This window comes from Epinephelus fuscoguttatus, linkage group LG2 (genome assembly GCF_011397635.1).
Source record: "Epinephelus fuscoguttatus linkage group LG2, E.fuscoguttatus.final_Chr_v1".
Classification (NCBI taxonomy): Eukaryota; Metazoa; Chordata; class Actinopteri; order Perciformes; family Serranidae; genus Epinephelus; species Epinephelus fuscoguttatus.
In genome coordinates, this window is record NC_064753.1 from 24,950,041 (window position 1) to 24,969,355 (window position 19,315).

The window sequence follows — 19,315 nt, forward strand, 5'->3', positions numbered from 1 at the left end:
CCCTGCTGCGGCTCAGCACATGTCTCTGTTCAAAGGGAGCTCACTGTCCCTGCAAGTAGACTCACTGTAGAGTGTCGGTAACCTTTCATAATTTATTAAATCCGTGATAAAACTTTCTTTTGGCCAGTTAAAAACCGAAGAGCAAGTGTTTGAAGTTATTGTGCTATTGTGTAAAACATGCAGGAGGATATTATTCTCAAAGAATAAAAAGGAAAGGTTTTTCAGGCAAAAAGACAAAATTTTCTCATTTTTATTTTTCATTTTATTTATGTATTTATTTAGGTTATAGGGAGCATGCAATTTAACATAGTATGAGTATGGGACTGATGTGCTGCACAGAGAGTTTGCTAATTTTCAACTCTTGTCCCTAGCTGGGCTTTTACATGTAGACCTGAATATCATCAAAAAATATACAGTTTAAATAGAACACAATACTACAACAATATAATATAAACATGGAAGGCACAATAAAACACACAAACCACAATCCACACATTATCCATACCATAGTACATATACCACAATACAAACATCACAATATATCCAACAATACATCTGCTACAACAGACATACCTCTATACTGTACAATTACTGTTTGTTTAACTACTAGATCAAAAACAAATATGGAGATATATGACTGAATCGGAACAAAAAAAAATGTCTTGTAACACAGTTTTATTTCTGAATATTATAAATGGAAATATGTATTTTTTGTAATTGTTTTTTTATTATTATTACTTTATGTCACAGCAGATTGTGGCAACAGTGTTGACATTTATTGAAAAGTAACTTGTGTAAATATGCTGAATTAAAAGTTTAAGTCTTCAATTTTTTTTTTAATTAACTAAAATAATATGTGTCACCTCTCTGACTTGAATTTTAATGGTATATTTATGGATTATTATCACTGATTTCTCAACATGTGAGCAGCTTTTTAATTTTGTAAATGGTAGAGTTTTGATTGTTGTGTACTTATAACAACTTACCTAAAAGATGATCATTTGTGTGTAAAATCACGATCTGTTAAGCATGACAATATCTGCAAAATAAATGTAAGTGAAAGTGCTTTCTCTCACATGTGGTGGATTAGAATTTTTACGAAGAGTAAATGATGCCTCTTTAGTCTGCCCAAAGTGCTCTTACACCACATGCTACATTCACCCATTCATACACCAGTCGCTGAGGCTACCACACAACCCAGCCAACACTTGTATGTGGGGCCCATGTGGGTACTAAATGGGCTGGAAAATGGGCCCTATATGGGATTGTCCACAAGTTCCATATTGACTCCATGCCAATTGCCCACAAAGGTGGGTTTACCCAAGTGGGCTCCACATGGGTTATGCTATGCTAACTGTGTATAGGCCCAAACTGGACACCTTATCTGAAGTTCACTTAGGTAAACCCATGCTTGTGGGCAACTGGCACAGGACCATTGTGAATAATCCCAAATAGGGCCTGTTTTTCAGCTCATTTACTACCCACATGGGCCCTATATACAAATGTTGGCTGGGAGGATGCCACTTGCTACTTAATACAAGTATCTTAAAACCATACTTAACTAACAGTAACTTCAGTCAGTAGTGTAGTGGAGTCAGTGGTGTAGTGAATGATATACGCACCTCCTTTTCGAGCTGTGAACAGTTTACCCACCTATCAGCCAAAAAGCCATGTATATGTAATGGGATAGTGTACCCACTTCCTCCTCCATAACCTACACATCTACCTGGTAGCAGCCAACTCATCAACCACCACTACACCACTGCAGTATAGTGCTTGAGTACGTTTAAAGTAAATACTACTTTCTGCTCGTACCAGTCAGTCATTCATGACTAAAGCATCTTAATCATCTCTTTCATCATTTCCCAATTTCAACAAAAAGCGAGCTAAAGTCTTTGTCAAGCGTGAGTGTTCATCATTGTAAAATGGGGACGTTTGTTTTGAGAGACCGATGTGCATCATTTCTGAATCACTACAGATGAAGCTTTATTCCAGAGCGATGAGCAGGCTGAGGTGTAGGAAGTTTGTTTTTCTTTTGTCGTTGCTATTGTCTAGCAAAATCAGTTTGGGATATTTTTTCAAAGTGTAGCAGAACTTGATGTGGTGCAAAATGACCACATAGGTGTGAGTGTGGAGAGGTACAGGATGGAGCTGTCTGGGTGTCTGTTTGGACAAGGTGACAATGTTTTTTTAAGGACCCAGTGTGGGAAGCATGAATCATGCTTCACACATTGTAGGATGATTCAGTGTCTGGAGATGACTGCAGAGCGACACAATAGACTCACACTCATTTCTCTCCCCAGTGGGCTGAGTGTATTTCAGTTCCCCGGCTGTGCAGTTGTTTCTTATCTCTTTGATTCTGCTGCATCAGTAAAGGACTGTCTGACCCTGCTGCGCCAAACGACAGCTTCGCACACAGTCTGTTCCAGGCTCAGTCAGACTCGGCCACCCACTAAGATGATTCCTCGGGTAAATCTAACACAGGCCACATGAGCCACTGCAAGCTTCCTGCTCGAGCTCAAAGCAGAACCCAAGAGCCCGGGCATCCTCATCACTCTCTGAACTGCAGTGGTGTCGGCTGCATGCGCTGAGGAAGGAAGTCCATCTGCACCATTAATGTTCTCTCTGCAGCAGCACAGCTCAGTTGCAAACTCATATGAGACTCATTCACATCTTCACTATTTAATTTAAATGACTGGATCTTCTACAAAGACAGTTTTATCTGTAGAACAGCAGGTGCAATTTTACTTCCTTTATAACTGACAGTAGAAAAAAAAGCTTAAGATACAGTACAGTACAGACAACTTGCAAAGTAAAGCTCACAATGAAGCCATATAATATTTATGTTGCTGGCAGTGCCATTATGGACAGATGCAACTTGACTATCTGCTAAATAGGCATAAGTTTCAGGGGGGGACGAAGGCCCCCCCCAATATTTAAAATACAATAAAAGCATGAAAATGGCAGAGAACCTTTATTTTGACAAAATTAAAGACATTTACACCACTAGTTGTTGCAGAAAATGCACAAATTGTTGCATAATAGTCAACCACAATGCAGGAAATTAAGTGTTTCATGCTCAGAATTTTCTGGCAGACCCCTGAAAACCCACGTTTCATATGTGTGGACCTGGTGGACTCTAGTGTTGTCTGCATTGTGTTGATACGAAGAGGCCCAGAATGTGGATATATTTGGAGGCAATCTCTGCTTATTCCTAACAACTCTAACAGCAAGAGGTAAAAACAAAATCCTCCATCAGTTACAACCATATAACTTGAGCCCCTCTCCCAGTGGCGCAAACGAAATATTTTTTAATGACAGAAATTCAAACAAATTATTTTTCCACATAATGATTATTATGAAAAAAAAAAAACAGCTGACAACTGTCTGTACTGGATGCTGGACAGCTGGAAAATTAAGTAGCCTAATTCAGCCTGTATTAAAGTTACAGGCAATATTAAAATAATTAAAATAATTTCTGCAGTTACATGCTTTCATTTAGACTGAATTATGGCCGTTAAATGACATCTATAGATAGAGACTTTACTATTCCCTCATGAAGGGCACAAAACAAAAACATGTATCTAATGTATGTAATCTAGTGGTGGTGATACAGAACTGTAGGTAATTTGGGTCAATGTTATGTAGGATTTAGTGTTGTTCATTTATTGGTATATGGCATAATTTAATATACAGTATATACCATATATATCACATGCATTGTGTACATCCTACAGAGCCAGGGCCCTCTCAGGGTTGGTCAGGAAGAAGTGTGGAAGTGGAAGAAGAAGGGAAAGACAGTTACAGTGCAGATGATGATGATGATGATGATAGTAGTAGTACCTCCATGAGGCATTTTCATTCCATTTCCATTTCAACTTTATTTTCTTGTTAGTATATGTGCAGCTAAATTCAAAAATCTGCTGTTTTCATTATTTTGAGATGATGGTCTTAATTTATTTTGATTGAAAAGTTTATGTGTATTTAAGTTTTTTTTAAGTCTTTCATTAATGTTAAGAGAATTTTCCATTTTGGGATTTTACAATAAAAATTACATTGAGACTGTAAAAGATGGCCTTTAGCACATTTTTTTATGGCGGCTTTTAATCTTGCATCAAATAGTGAATCACATACTGTATGCAGACTGTTGCATGTACAACTCACTAGCAGTAAATATTGTACGGGTAGTATTGAACTACAAGAAGCAAGACAGTTGCAAGCCTTGAAAGTTAGAGTTATGTAAAGCTTTGAATGGGTCAGTTAGGTCCTAGAGATGTGGTGACAACAGCTGCGCGGGGGGCCCGATGTGATTTTTTTTTTCATGGGGCCCAAAATTCCTGGCGGCGCCCCTGCCCTCTCCCATGGAGTACAACAGGAAAAGGCAGCCATGTTACAATCATACTGTACAATAAAACACAGAAAACCTAACTGACAGCAAGAGGTAAAAACTAAATCCTCAGTCAATTCCCACCATATAACTCAAGCCCCTACACAAATTAAGTGACACAGGAATAAGTTGGCATGTTATACAATAAGTTTAGGCCGAAAAATGAACTTGTAAACACAGTTCAACAGCGCTAAAACACTGAAATTAAAACAGCAACACGGTAGAAGTAAAGCGGGAGACACCCCTTTATAGGTGGGGTACTCCCAAAGGTGAATGTAGTGGTGTATTGACTATGGAGGCCTGAACTCGTCAGGTAATAACAACTGAAACAACGAAACCTACGCCCTTACCCACCGTTGTTAAAATGGTATTATATATGTACTTAATGTTGCTGTTTATAAGCCAACTGTGAGTGCTAAGTTTCAACACGCATCAGGGAGCTGGGTGTAAATTTTGTTTGATAAAGTGGTGGTGTATGGTTAGAAAAAAATAAGGGAATGATTATTTTTACAAGTGTAAACCAGCACTGTTATCAGCCTTCAGTAATAATATATAATGGGAAAATAAATATTTACTACCTGTCATCATCACTCATCTTTTAATATTCCCTGACTCCACTTAATCACTGTCATAATATAGCCATGTCAGGTCTTTGTTGAAACCTGGAAAAAACATGTCATATTTTGTTCAGTCTGACAAATACACAGGTCATGAATGCATCTGTGAATATATTCCTGTAGAGGGCACAGCTTCTCTGCAGCTCTCCATCACTGAGAATGAACATTGTGTCCATCACAGGGAGTAAATGCAACATTGTGATTTCATGTTGAGCTGACAGATTCTATCAGATGAAATAGATGATGTATAGTAATTTTACATTAAACATTAAACAACTACAGCTTACATTAAAAACTAAACAGGATATAATCCTGATTATTATATGACTGAGAAAATATTCTCTGTCAGTTTTCTTCCACTTCTGTATAAACAAGATAAAAACCTAAGCAGCTTTGACCGGAAAAGGAAGTGCACACCAAGTTTAGTACAGGGATAATAATGTGGTCACATTTTTCTTAAAGTCTCCTTTGCCTGATTGGCTCTTGAAGGGTAAACCCAACATTCCTCAGCGGTTCTCTGCAGCAGCTTTTTCCAACTGCAGACTGTGGTCATTCTCTCACCTGCAGTCCCTGCACGCACTCAAAGTTCACACTGCCTGCAAATTCTAACACATCTGAGGACTGACCGTTGACTCCGCGTTGAACTGGGATCAGAGGAAACATGATTGCTGAGACTGTCTTCACCTTGTTGTGTCTCTGCTCGCTACATCCTACACTTGGACAGGTGAGTGAACACAGTGTTACAGGATAATGCAGCTTACTGTAAGTGACATCATTTGAGTTAAATGAGTTCAAAACCTTGCTCACGAAGACGGTTATATTCTATCAGACTGATCAATGATTGCAATATGTGTTTTACACGTGGCTTGAAAGGCAAAAAAAAATTCAAATTTGAGTAGCCCTTCTCAAAACAGCTCCTACTGTATATGTCCTTACTTGACATCACGTACAGACATTTTAACAGAGCAAACTTTGAGTAACCCTTTGCATGCAGGCTCCAGGAACAAGACCTCAGAGCAGGGATACTCACCTTGCTTTGCCACTTTTGCAAAAAGACAGGATGCTAATTAATAACAAACATTCAGGATTACTTAATTATTGAATTAATTAAATGTTGTCGTGTACTGTGATTTTTTCTTTTTTATGCAAATACTTTTGCTAGTTGTGCACCTTTAGCTAAGTGGCTCACGTAGTCACGTTTGTCTTTATGTTTTCTTTCTTGTTGTATAATGCCATTGTGACCTATGTCTGCAAGATGCACTGTATAAATAAATTTTACTTACTTACTTACCTACTTAATATGCAAATATTTAGCCCAGACCTCTGTCAGGGATCCAGGGCACTTTTTTATGTAGCCTGGCACTTTATTTACAGACAAAGTCCAAAAAAGAAATTATTTTCATTGTGATCTTGAATTGTCACTGAGGCACCCAGCACCCTATATGGAGTGTTTAAAATTGCATTTCAGCGTTTCAAACTTGTTCCACATTAAATAATCTGACAAACCTTGTCAGATTTAATAGTACTGTACTGTACTTTACTGTCATCTTGAGCTCCAGTCCTGCATGCCTCCTACACACCGTCACCCAGTTAACATGAAGCCATGTGAAATGTCGCTTAGCACAGGCAGAAAGAGGCCTTTGACAACTACACTATAAACACCAGCCACCCCTCCCGACTGACTGAAGCCTCTCCAAACCCCAGTTCTGTCCAAATCAGAAAGGTGTTTTCAACAAATATTGACTCTTCTTACATAACCCCGGCTGGACGAAAACACTAATTGGTTGTCTGAAAACATGCATGAGAGGACAGGGCAGAGGGTGTAGAATGACGCTGTTGAGGAGGACATGGATAGCAAACAAGTCAGCGCCACTCCCTCGGCCCTGCGGCCAATAGAAAGGGAGGTTGCAATGCAGGTGATGTTTATGCTGAGGGTGTTTATACCTGACTGACCCTAAACCCTAAATCCACCACATCATAAAGATAGCATTCGCTGATTTCATCCCCTCTCCTTCGATGACACATGGCAGTTACATAACTTTATGTAATGAAGATTTTAAACACCCACACAGGGTCACACCTAAAAACCACATCATAAGAATATCAAACGTTCAGAGAGAGTTCCCGTGTTTATAACTGAGTTTCAGTAGCTTTGAAAGGAGGAGGTTCCTGCTTGCAAATACTTACAGTGGCCAAACATACTCTGATCCTAGGGCATTTACTTGCTCATATAACAGCCCGGCCTCTGTGCTGCACAGGTCTTCAAGGGCACTCCTTCAGCAAGCTTTCGTTTGTTTACATGCAGTGGAGCTGACTCTGTTTTTCAAGTTTTGTTTAGAGCTGTGATTTTATTTCACACTGTTCTTTTAATCAAACCATCAGCTTGCACAATTGAGTAATAAAGCAACAGATTTACTTTGGCAGGGTTACCTCAGGTAATGAAATGCAGAGCGTGTTGTTGTAGGTCAATACATTTTTTTTGGCTTAGACACATCAAAAAAACTAAAGATTTTTGGACTATAAAAACCTTAAACATCATCTTGAGTTTTGTGAGTGAATGTTAAGTAAGTTATCTGGCAAGTGCATTAATGACATCACCAGCTTGTGGTCCTGCAGCTTCTCCTTCATGATGAGAAATATTTATTTTATACTTACCTGAAACAGACACACTGTAATTACCTGGGTATGGTTATGGGGTTGTTCTTGGAGGTGACCACGTTATGAAGCTACCAGTGCGACACATCATCAGTTTTGGACCTTGACCTCACTGTCTTTTATCACAAGACACCCTAGTCAAGGCAGAGCGAAAGCAGGTTGATCAGTTCTTGGTGTGTCTCATCGTTGGCCTCTAGATGGTCACCTGGGAGCCCAGACGAGATCTCTTCTCTTCAGCCACAACCAGTGACTGCTCCTTTCTGCGGCATTGGCAAAGGCTTTAGTTGCCTTCCTGTGGGTCTGCCCTCTGACTTCCGCTTCCCTCAAGAGCCTTGTGGTGGAACTGGCACCAAAGCCCCTGCAGCCCAGCTCTACTGGAAGCACTTCAACCTTCCAGCCTTGCTCCTCTGCTTCAGCTTCAAGGTCGCGTTCCGCAGCTTCTTGCACTCACAAGCCTCGGCCACGGCTTCCTCCCAGAGAATCTGTCGCAGGTCGGTTGCTGCAAATTTCGGGTGGGAATATGATTCTCTAGCTTTAGTCAACATGCATTTTCCAGTCCCTAACTGCATTCAGTGGGCTTGAGTAGGAAGGCAAGCGACTAGCTGCAAGTTCCTCTCCTTCCCAGATGAAGGGTGGAAGATGTGGGAACTTCTTCTAGGTCTTGAGAGCCATAGCATTGGCTACTTTCATGCACTCTAGCTCAGGCCAGTACTTGGTTGTGCTTCCAGGTTTATCTGCCTTGTGCCAGGCAGGTCTTGCATCCTACCAAGATGTCCTTTAGGGTTGCCAGAACTGCACACAGAGGACAGGCTGGATCTTTTCCCTTACAATGATTTAGGCTTGTAGGAAAGGGAAGGACATCCCATATGGCCCTGATGGTGAAGCTCAACATGTTAGCCTCCACACTCCACAGCTCAGTCCATGTGATTTTCCTCCTCGCGACAGCATCCCACCTTGTCAAAGCTGCCTTGCTTGGCTTGGGATATGACTTCAGCACACCTGGCAGCTTCTTCTTGGTGCTGCACCTCCTTAACCACCAGGAGCCCGTATTCAGTTTAGGAAGCCTTTCGCTGGTAGGTTTCAGTTCTCACAGGCCAACGCCTCCTCTGGCTTGTTGGACATGGCCCACTATGTCCTGGTGCTGGAGAGCAGATAGGGTTGGAGCAACGTCTCTTAACACCGAGTCTTGAGATACTGTGAGCGTCATCTCCAGTCTTGCTTTGGCACGTTTGTATTCCTCCACCAGACCAGTGACAGGGCCCCATTCCCGTAAAGCCCTATGCTACTGAGACATCTCGGTAACCCAAGCCATTTCCTCACTTCTGCGTTCACCAGTCTTTCCAATTAATTGTCATGAGACAGCTTGACCTCGTAGATGGTGACTGGCCACATGAGTTGAGACAGCAGTCCAAATTGAAAGCACCAGAGCTGTTTGAGGCCACCTGGGTGCAAATAGCATCTGCCTGAATAAAAAAAAAATACAGATTGATTTTAAGTGAATTATAGCTTTCAAGAAGTTTTTGTGAAAAGTTAATTAACATGTAATGATATTAGTCATGTTTGTTTTGTTCTAGGACTGTCCTAGCAGACAGGAGATACAGGGCTCTCTGAAGCAGGTCCAGAAGCTTCTCTCAGCCCACGAAGCCTCGTACTTACAGAGTCTTCGCAACCTGAAGAAGAAAATAAACCTGTTGCAGAACAGCCCAGGGAAGCAGACCACAAGAGCCACCAACAGTAAGCAAAACCCTCACAAAGACCAATTTATTTAAATGTTGAATGTTGAAATATCTGCTACTTTGCTTCTTTATCACCTTCAGGTACCTGCCCAAAACTGGACGCACCCGTCAATGGGAGGAAACTCGGCAAGTCACACAACGTGGGTCATGAGGTTCATGTTCTGTGTGACCCTGGCTATGAACTTGTGGGGTCAGAGAGCAGGGTTTGTCAGGAGAGCCTGACCTGGAGCGGCCAGCAGTCTACCTGCCGAGGTGAGACACCAGTGCTGATCTTCTGCCGCCTGGCCTCACTGTGATGGTCACTTTCTCCACCACCTCCTCCTCATTCTCTTTCCACTATTGTCTCTCCTCATTTTCACCCTGATCATCACTCATCCTCTTATCTGACTCACTGATCACTTTTACAACCCTGTCATCGTCCTTTTGTAATGTTTCCCTCTTCTGCTCTCTGCTTCCATTCCTCTTTTTGTGCATTATGCATGTCAACGTTTTTCTATGTAGAGATACATTTCATATGTGACCCATGATCATATTTCCTCTTTATGTACTCTGGTCATTGTCCAGAAAGCTTTCTGAATGCTGTGACATGCGATATTCCAACCTGTGACAGCCCACTGACTTTAAGATAACAGCTCAAAGGCTGTTTGATGAAGACAGAGCTTCCCCTACATTAACTTATCTGCTCCATTTTCTTCGCTCATTGACTCTCAAACACGCATATGCAATGATGTCACGTCCTCTTATCTGTAAGCATCAAAGATATTTGGTTGCATATGTCCTTGTATTTAAAAGGTTCAAATGTAGCCATGGAGTCTCCTTGTATAACCTTCCTTTCTGTCTGTTCCTCCAGACATCAATGAGTGCGCGTCCTCTCCATGCATGAACGGTGGGACATGTGTGGATGAAGTGAACCAGTTTTCTTGTGTCTGTGCCAAAGGCTGGGCTGGAGCTACCTGCCAGAGCCCTTTGCCAACATGTAGGTATAATACAATACATACTCAGACCACACACATATGCTGGAGATGTAGTTTACTTCACCATTTTATGCTCTAACCTGGGATTTGGGTCCTTGTTGCACCAAATGTGTTGATACCTTAACACTGGGAGATACATATCAAGCAACAAAACAAATATTCAAGGCAACACTTTAATGCAGAGCATATTTTTATAGGCCTGTGTCCAAACAGTCTGGCTTGCCAGTACAAGCCAGTGCTACATACCACATAGTGGGTTTTGTTGAATTCCTGCCTGAAGTCCAAAACGTTGCTGGTTGAGTGGCAGAAGTCTGCCCCCTCATGTATATGGTGGACTGTAAATTTCTGGAGCCCAGTTTGTTTGTTTTTCTCTATTGATTTGATGTTTGCACACTTACATACAGTGTGTTTCTGTAGGTCTGTTGCTCATTAGACAGTGGGAACTGCCCATTGGTTCAACAGCCCATTGTTCCGACCATATTAAACTCATTGTTCCGAAGTCTGTTCCGAAATCATCATGATGCCCTGTGGTTAAGGTCTGGTTAGGTTTAGGCACAGAAACCACTTGGTTAGGGTCAGGAAAAGATCATAGTGTGGGTAAAAATGAAAAAGAAAGTGACAAACACATAAGCCGTGAGCCTGCTCCGCCTCAAGCCAGTCGCGGCGCACCATACGCCCGCCGCGAGCCGTTCAGCACCGCGGACAGTCGGACTAATGGGATATCGAACCAATGGGCTGTCGAACCAATGACATGGACCCTAGACAGTGGCCCACATAGGCTCTATTTGATATGATATCTAAGAGCTAGTATCTGAGGAATTCCAAAGCTTTACATCCATGGGTGCATGCTGACAAAACAGGTCAGACATAAACATTATACTGACCATGATACTGGATTTTTTTTTTTTTTTTTTTTTAAGATTTTTGTTTTTGGCAGCGTCAGAGTGAAGGTGGGAGAGAGAGGGGATGACATGCAGCAGAGGGACATGGGTTGGAATTGAACCTGCTGCCACTGCAACAAGGACATAGTCTTAGTTTATGGGGCACCTGCTCTATCAGTTGAGCTACTGGGCAGCACAAGACACCAGATTTTTCCAGGCTCATATCAATATTTGAAAAGTTTAAAATTATGATAATGTCTGATAATATTTTTTGACACACACACTTATTATATTTAAGCATTTTGCTGAAAAAATTCCTTGAATTAGTTTTACAAAGAATTTTGACAATAATCATATGTACAGTGCAGGACATTTTACGGATGAAAAACAAACTTGTCGGTGCTTTTTAGCAGACAACTATGTAATGTCGACACTGTTTTGACACTAAGTTCATGCTGCTTTTATGCTGCATGCTACAGCTTGCATCAGCAAAATCTGTGGATAGTCCCTGTTGTTTGGTACTTTTTTTAGTACTTCCTTGGTCAAGGTCTCAAGTGAGGTAAGCCAATAAAAGGTGAAGTCAAAACATTGCAGACCACTGGTTGGTCAGAAAGAATTGTCACTAGAATTGTCACTTGTTAAAGATGGTGTCCTGTACAAACCTGCCATTTTTAAATAGTCAAGCTACCGGCAACAGCAGCTACATTTTTTTATTCACCTGACTGACATTTAAAACATTTAAAACCAATTGCAGCATGAAAAACTATCCTGTGGTCGGTTGATGAGGTGCAGACATCCTTCCTTCTTATCAAGCGGCAACATCTGGTGCTGAAAAATGAAGCCAACACAAAGTGCCAAAAACCGCAGTTCCTTGAATGGCCACTTGAGGCTGGCTCCACAAACCAGTCAATCCCCATAGACCCCCATGTTAAATTGCCCTAACTTTATAGCAGGAATAAACATTTTTACAGCCTGGTACGAAAAATGGTTTTAGTCTCTATAGCTAATTACCCCCTTCATGACAACTGTAGGGTGGTGATTTTTTATATAACTCCCCTGTTACATTGTATTGAGGCTTACAGTTACATGTAATTAAAGACAGGCTATCTTGAGTGACAGGCTGTCTGCCGATAGTGTCAGATCTACCCCTCACTCCTTCACGGCACCAGCGTCTCACCCAAATATGGTCACTTATGGTTCCAAAAAACCAAGATGGCAATAGCTGAGTTGCCGAATGCAAGGCTTCAAAACGTCCACAAACCATTGGGTGACGTCATAGTAGCAAGATCCATTATTTTTACAGTCTATGGTGCTTATATTGCTGCAGTTCATTTTCAAGCCTGGTTCTAATGGACTGAAAATAGCAACTTTAAAATAACTGAACATATTACAGCAAATAAAAACACTTGCACCCCGCCCCTCTAGCTCGCCTAGTGGAGCATGTGCACCACGTACAGTATCAAGGCCGAGTCCTTACTGCAGTGGCTTGAGTTCGACTCCAGCCTGGGCCTTGAGCTGCATGTCATCCCCTTTATCTCACATATCTTTCCTGTGACTCTCTGAGCTGTCCTATTAAGTAAATGCTAAAAAAATAAATCTTAAAAAAAACAAAAACCATTAACTTTTGTCTCTTTCCTGTCTTCCTCATTTAGTCTTTGTCACTATGACAAACACCTCTGCCGCCACCTCCTCAGCCACGGCTGCTGCCTCTACCTTGCCAGCTGCCACCACAGGGCCCTTTGTCCGTCCATCACGTTGCACTATAACGCAGGGGACCACCCACTGCACCTGTGAGCCGGGATACACCATCTCTGGCAGGGACAGCAACACTTGCACTGGTACGACTAATACCTGCCCTGTGACTAAACCATACATTTATCTATGTGAGATGGTAACTGTGTGTGCGTTGTATACTTGTAGATATAGATGAATGTGAGCTGTTCCATAACGGCCAGGCTGGGAGACTGTGTTTACATACCTGTGTTAACACCCCTGGAGGCTACCGCTGTTCCTGCCCTGCCGGATACAATGTGACCCGTGATGGACGCAGCTGTAAAGGTGTGTTTTTCTTAATTTCAAAAATCTGCATTCAGTATTACAGAGTATTCCACAAGGTATTTATACCAAATGTTGCTGATAAAACTCAAAATAACAACACATCAAAAATGGTTTCAGTTCACAAAAATGGAGAATGCCATTCTCATACGGTGTGAAAGATATCCCAACTTCTCTGTCTGAATAAATATCTTATTGTGTTGCTGTTTCCTCACAGACATTGATGAGTGTGCCACCAGACAAAACAACTGCACAAAGGACCAGATGTGCGTTAATACATACGGTGGATTCCAGTGTGTCCGTGTGGACTGCCCCAAAATCCCTAATGCTACATACGTCAAGACATCGCCTATGTGAGCATTATCCTTAGTTATTTTTTTACATCCAAGTTCACTTCCCATTGTACAAGTAAGATTTTTCATTTGAGATGCACAATAAAAACACTAACAGTATACCTAGTTTGATTCCTTTGAACACCACCTCTGTTTTTTTCCAGGCGTTGTGAACGTAACCCCTGTCCCGTGGACAACAAGGCATGTTCTCAGACCCCCAACTCCTTCTCCTACCATTACCTGGCTGTTGTGTCCAACCTGTCAGCCCCTCGCGTCATGTTCAGGGTCTCAGCATTGCGTCCAATGGGTGACACGCTTCGCTTCTCCCTACTGGGGGGAAGGCAAGCTCGGCGCCACTTCACAGTCCAGCGTTCAGATCGTCTGACAGGTCAGCTGATGCTGGTGACCCCCGTGCAGGGCCCTGCCACGCTGGAGGCGGAAGTGGAAATGAGCGAGCTGGAGAGACGAGCCCAGCTAGGGAGGTATATCACCAAAATCACCATGTTTGTTTCCCAGTATGATTTCTAAAACGAGAGAGGTGAAAGTGGAAACTCACTTAGAGCACAAAGGCCAAACAAAAGTCTGGTTTGGATTTAACTAAAGACTATGTGTGATAATCTGATGTACCGTGGTGACCATATTTAAAGTGTACTGTTGGTGAAGGAGTTGCTGCGACATGAATAGGACATACTGACTCTCAAATGATGGATGGATCAACATCTGTCTTGCACAGCTGCGTGCAATAAATGTTTTAGAATATAGGTCCTTCGGGGGCATTGGTGATAAGCTATAGACTGAATCACAATGTTTGTTTACAATACCTTCTGGGTAGAAAGCCCCCACATCACATACATGAAATGAAACAGCGCAGAGCAAACGATGCCTCAGTTGGTTGGTTTTTAGCCACCTTAAAAAAGGCCCACCTAAAAAAACAATAATAGTTCAAGTGTTTGCTATATTTAGAAGATTTTCACTGCTTTATCTTACCATCAGACAGCTTTTTCCAATTGGGAGCTGGAGCTGTTATTTTACTTCGAAAAACACGGGAGTTGCTGGTCTGCTGCTGCCTCGATTAGTTTGTTTGTAAGGCTCAGTCTGTGGGGACTTGGGCCTTGGCTTGGGAACCGGAGGGTTGCCAGCTCAAGTACCCGCACAGACCAAACCCGGAATGTGGACTGGTAGCTGGAGAGGTGCAATGCTCCTGGGCACTGCTGAGGTACTGTTGAGCTGTTGACCCCCATCTGCTAGGGGTGCTTGCCCACGGGCCACCTCGCTCTGACATCTCTCCATTAGGTCCTGTTTGTGCATGTGTCTGTATTTCAGGCCTATGTGTGTGCGTGTGTAAACTGAAAAATGACAACAAAGTGAAAAAAATGAATTTCCTATCAAGGGATTAATTAAGTAATGCTTTCTTCTTTCTTAAAGCGGTGGAAATAATCCAAATATAGCATATACTTAAACTGATTTCTTTAGATGGGTTTTCTAAGTTGGCTAAATTACATTTTGCTCTGGCACCCATCCACAGCAGTACGTTGCTTGCATGCTGGTAGATTTGGTTTATCAAAGATGCTAGCAAAGCAACACAGTACATGAAGTAACAGCAGAAATGTCCGATAGGTGGGACCATCGTGTTTATATATCTTTAAACGTTACAGTTATGGCTGAAAATGACAATAGAAATAAACATGTTTGCCAGTGTCACATATCTCTGCAATTCAAACCAATGGCCAGTTGTATACCCAGAAGTGTATGTTGTTGTTAGTGTGACATCATGTTGATTTGTCCATAGAAATCCAAAATGAGTGATGTATCTTTGGTTGATTTCACTATAAGAACAACGGTTTTGTATGGATGAACTCAAACTTTTTTATTGAGCAAATATAGAAATGTGTGTTGGAGATATAAAAGGTGAATGACATGATGAAGCAAACAGTAAAACATCATTCAGCTGGAGGAACTAGAAAATATGTGGACAATCCTGTTTTTGGAAACGACGGTCCTGCTTGTTGACATTTGTTATGTATACTGGACATGTGTTAAGATTTTGTAATTTTCTTTTTTATTCGGTTGTATTTATATCCTGGTTTCAGTACAGCTATTATACAATCATTAAAACACTATATAAACCCTAAAAAGTTCCATTTTTCATTTGCACAAGCATAAAATGCTCTGGTACAATGTTTGAATGTCTTATTTCACTGCACTCTCTACCTTCTCCAATATGCTGTAAGAGCAGTCTGATATATATATATAAGCAGTGATATATGTGAGCAGCGGTTGTTTGGGAAACACTTCAGTTCTCGCAGCACAGAGCACTGCTGTTCAGCGGACAGACAGCCAAAGACAGGCTGCTCAAAGAGCCACTGTGTTCTTACAGTGCATGAATAACTTTAACTTTTAAATCTGAAAAACAAGTACACACAGAAAACCCTGCGAGTAAGGTACGTGTGATGATTTCCCTTCATGAGGGAGGTGTAGATTTGGAAAAATCGTGGCATTTTAGAGAAGCGTGATGAAATGTGTCACCTCTGTGCTGCACAGGCAGTCTATCTACTCCTTGGCTTTGCACGACTGTCTGAAAAAGACATCCACCAAAATGTACATAGGATAGTGAGGCAAAGTGTAGGTTCACTGGAGACAAGCAGGATGTCTTAAGTTGCAGAGGGGGATCCGTACTGTGGCTGGGACTCACCGATGACATGGCTGAGGGGGCGGGGGGGGGGGGCTGTAGCCACAGGATCCTAAAACAAGATTGCACGCTGAGTGAAGAAAAAAGATGCTTGGAGATAGGGAAGCAGACAGAGAGTGATGGCTGAATAGAGAGGACTAAATAGGAGACGATTCATGCTAGCTAGTCAGTCACAGGCTGAGGGGTGCAGGCTGAATTAAAAACTCTGTCTTTATTACCACAGCAGAATAGGCCTTTCACTGTTCGTCACTCTGCTGCTGCCTCTTCTGTCTTAAAGGAAGAATAAGCAAAGGGAGAAGTAAATGAGAAGCCATTCTTATGTCTGCCCCGCAGCGATCCACAAGAGACGATGATTCAGTATCCAAAGTTTAACCAGACTCCCACTTCTGTCCCCCTATAAAACCCAAATAAATCCTCCCTCTGCTCATCTACAGCTTTCTGTTTTCTTACTCAGCATTGCTTGTGAGAGGTCCAGCCTTGTGCACAACAGCAACATACCCAAATATACACAAACTGGGCTGTGAGAAAGTCTGCCTGTGAGAGCACCTGGTCTGAAATCTGGTGTTTTTGTCTGTGCTGTTCCACTTTTCACCCCTCACTGTCCTCTCTTTTCCTCCCCACCTCTCCCTTATCATATTACAACCACCTTGTCATCCTTCTATCCCCACTCCTCCATTTCCACCACCCTTTCTCTACTGCTCTCCTGATGCGGCTGACTCACACCATGTAGATAAAAAACGCTCTTAATGAGTGCTGGCAGTGTGCACAGGCACTGAAATCAATATCCTGATCTCAGTCTGGTTGTGTGCTACGGTCATAAGAAACCAGCACACTCTCTGTGACAGCAGGCTGGGCTATCACTGGTACTTACTTTTGAAGGGGAATACCTCGGCCTCCTCTGAAGTTCAGTGGAACAAAGGAGAGTAAGAGCAGGTCTGCTGAGGCTGCGGAGAGTGCAGACAGGACTCCACAGTCAGTTTGGCTCTGGGCCAGTTAGTGTGGGCATGCAGGTGAGGGGAGGAAGGAAGGAGAGGGGATAGCAGGCATGCCAGCAGTGCCCACAGTTGCTGTGGTCAGGGAAGCTGAACCTCCCTGTGCTACAGAGCAGAGAGGATATGAAAGTGTAGGGTACATCACTTTGAATCATAAATCAGAAACTTGATCTGCTCTTGCACCATTAAAACACTGTGTCATTTTACTCTGTCTTTAACCCATCTGTCTCTCAGTGCATACTTAATTATTGTATATCAGTGTAATTATATTAATATATATTATTTAAGTGTATTTATTGTTGTGTTTATATCTTTTGATCCTGCAAAAGAAATCTGTGTTTAAGTGCATTTTCAAACCCCAGTGCTACACTGCCCCCTGCTGCTTCAAGAGAGGGCATGCTGCACACTCTAATTTATCATAGGCCTCAAACATAACCACTAGTGTCACTAAATATCATGCCCACAAATATTAATACTGAGTATCCATTAGAGTGAAGCTACAGCCCCCTCAGTCACTTCAACTTGGCATCCAGCCCGCTGAACTGTGTGTGTGTGGGTCTTTTGGATGTGTAGGAGATGTGTAGGAGAACACAGAACATTCATTAAATTAGATTCTGACCAGTCCTGTTGTCAAGTCTGGACTTGAAATGTGAATAATCAATGAGGTTACGCTGCTGTGCTCTGTGCGTAAATTCACGCTGCATCTCTCTTAATGGGGAGACACACTTAATGTTTCTGCCACGATGGGATCACTTCAGTGGGTGTAGCTGCAGTCCATGCATCGCCAATATAGCCTACAATAAACATTATGACATACCTCGCTATTGCACATGAATAAAATGCACTTGGATAAATGATAATATTCATAATATAATCTCGTCTCATCTCGTCTCGTCTCATCGTCCTCCGCTTATCCGGGTCCGGGTTGCAGGGGCAGCAGCCTTGGCAAAGAAGCCCAGACAGTCCTCTCCCCAGCCACCTCTGTCAGCTCTTCCAAGGGAACCCCGAGGCATTCCCAGGCCAGCCAGGCGATGTAGTCCCTCCAGTGTGTCCTGGGGCGGCCCCGAGGTCTCCTCCCGGTTGGACATGCCCGAAATACCTCCCAAGGGAGGCGTCCGGAAGGCATCCTTACCAGATGCCTGAACCACCTCAACTGGCTCCTCTTGATGTGGAGGAGCAGCGGCTCTACTCCGAGTCCCTCCCGGATGTCCGAGCTCCTCACCCTATCTCTAAGGTTGAGCCCAGCCACCCTGCGGAGGAAACTCATTTCGGCCGCTTGTACTCGTGATCTCGTTCTTTCGGTCACTACCCAAAGCTTGTGACCATAGGTGAGGGTTGGAACGTAGATCGACCGGTAAATCGAGAGCTTCGCTTTCTGGCTAAGCTCCCTTTTCACCACAACGGACCGGTTAAGCGTCCGCATTACTGCTGATGCCGCCCCAATCCGCCCGTCAATCTCCCGCTCCATCCTACCCTCACTCGTGAACAAGATCCCGAGATACTTAAACTCCTCCACCTGAGGCAGGACCTCCCCCCCAACCTGGAGTGGGCAATCCACCCTTTTCCAGCTGAGGACCATGGCCTCAGACTTGGAGGTGCTGGTTTTCATCCCAGCTGCTTCACACTCAGCTGCGAACCGTCCCAGCGAGAGCTGGAGGTCACTGTTCGATGGAGCTAGGAGGACCACGTCATCCGCAAATAGCAGGGACGAGATTCTCCCGTCACCGAACCTGACACCCTCCACCCCTTGGCTGCGCCTAGAAATTCTGTCCATAAAAGTTATGAACAGAACCGGTGACAAAGGGCAGCCCTGGCGGAGTCCAACCCTCACCGGGAACAGGTCCGACTTACTGCCAGCCACGCGAACCAGACTCGTGCTCCTTCGGTACAGGGACTGGATGGCCCTTAGCAGAGGGCCACCAACCCCATACTCCCGGAGCACCCCCCACAGGATGCCCCTGGGGACACGGTCGTAAGCCTTCTCCAAATCCACAGAA

The 19,315-nt window shown here is 43.0% G+C and overlaps 1 protein-coding gene across 1 annotated transcript; it reads left to right on the plus strand.

The window, feature by feature from the left end:
* The first annotated feature begins 5,583 nt into the window (after positions 1-5,583).
* Positions 5,584-15,806, plus strand: LOC125881990 (fibulin-7). The gene is made up of 8 exons (XM_049565539.1): positions 5,584-5,728; positions 9,234-9,393; positions 9,477-9,647; positions 10,246-10,371; positions 12,903-13,088; positions 13,171-13,308; positions 13,523-13,658; positions 13,802-15,806. The coding sequence occupies exons 1-8, from the start codon at positions 5,666-5,668 to the stop codon at positions 14,163-14,165; spliced, it is 1,344 nt and encodes a 447-aa protein (XP_049421496.1). The 5' UTR covers positions 5,584-5,665; the 3' UTR covers positions 14,166-15,806.
* The last annotated feature ends 3,509 nt before the right edge of the window (positions 15,807-19,315 follow it).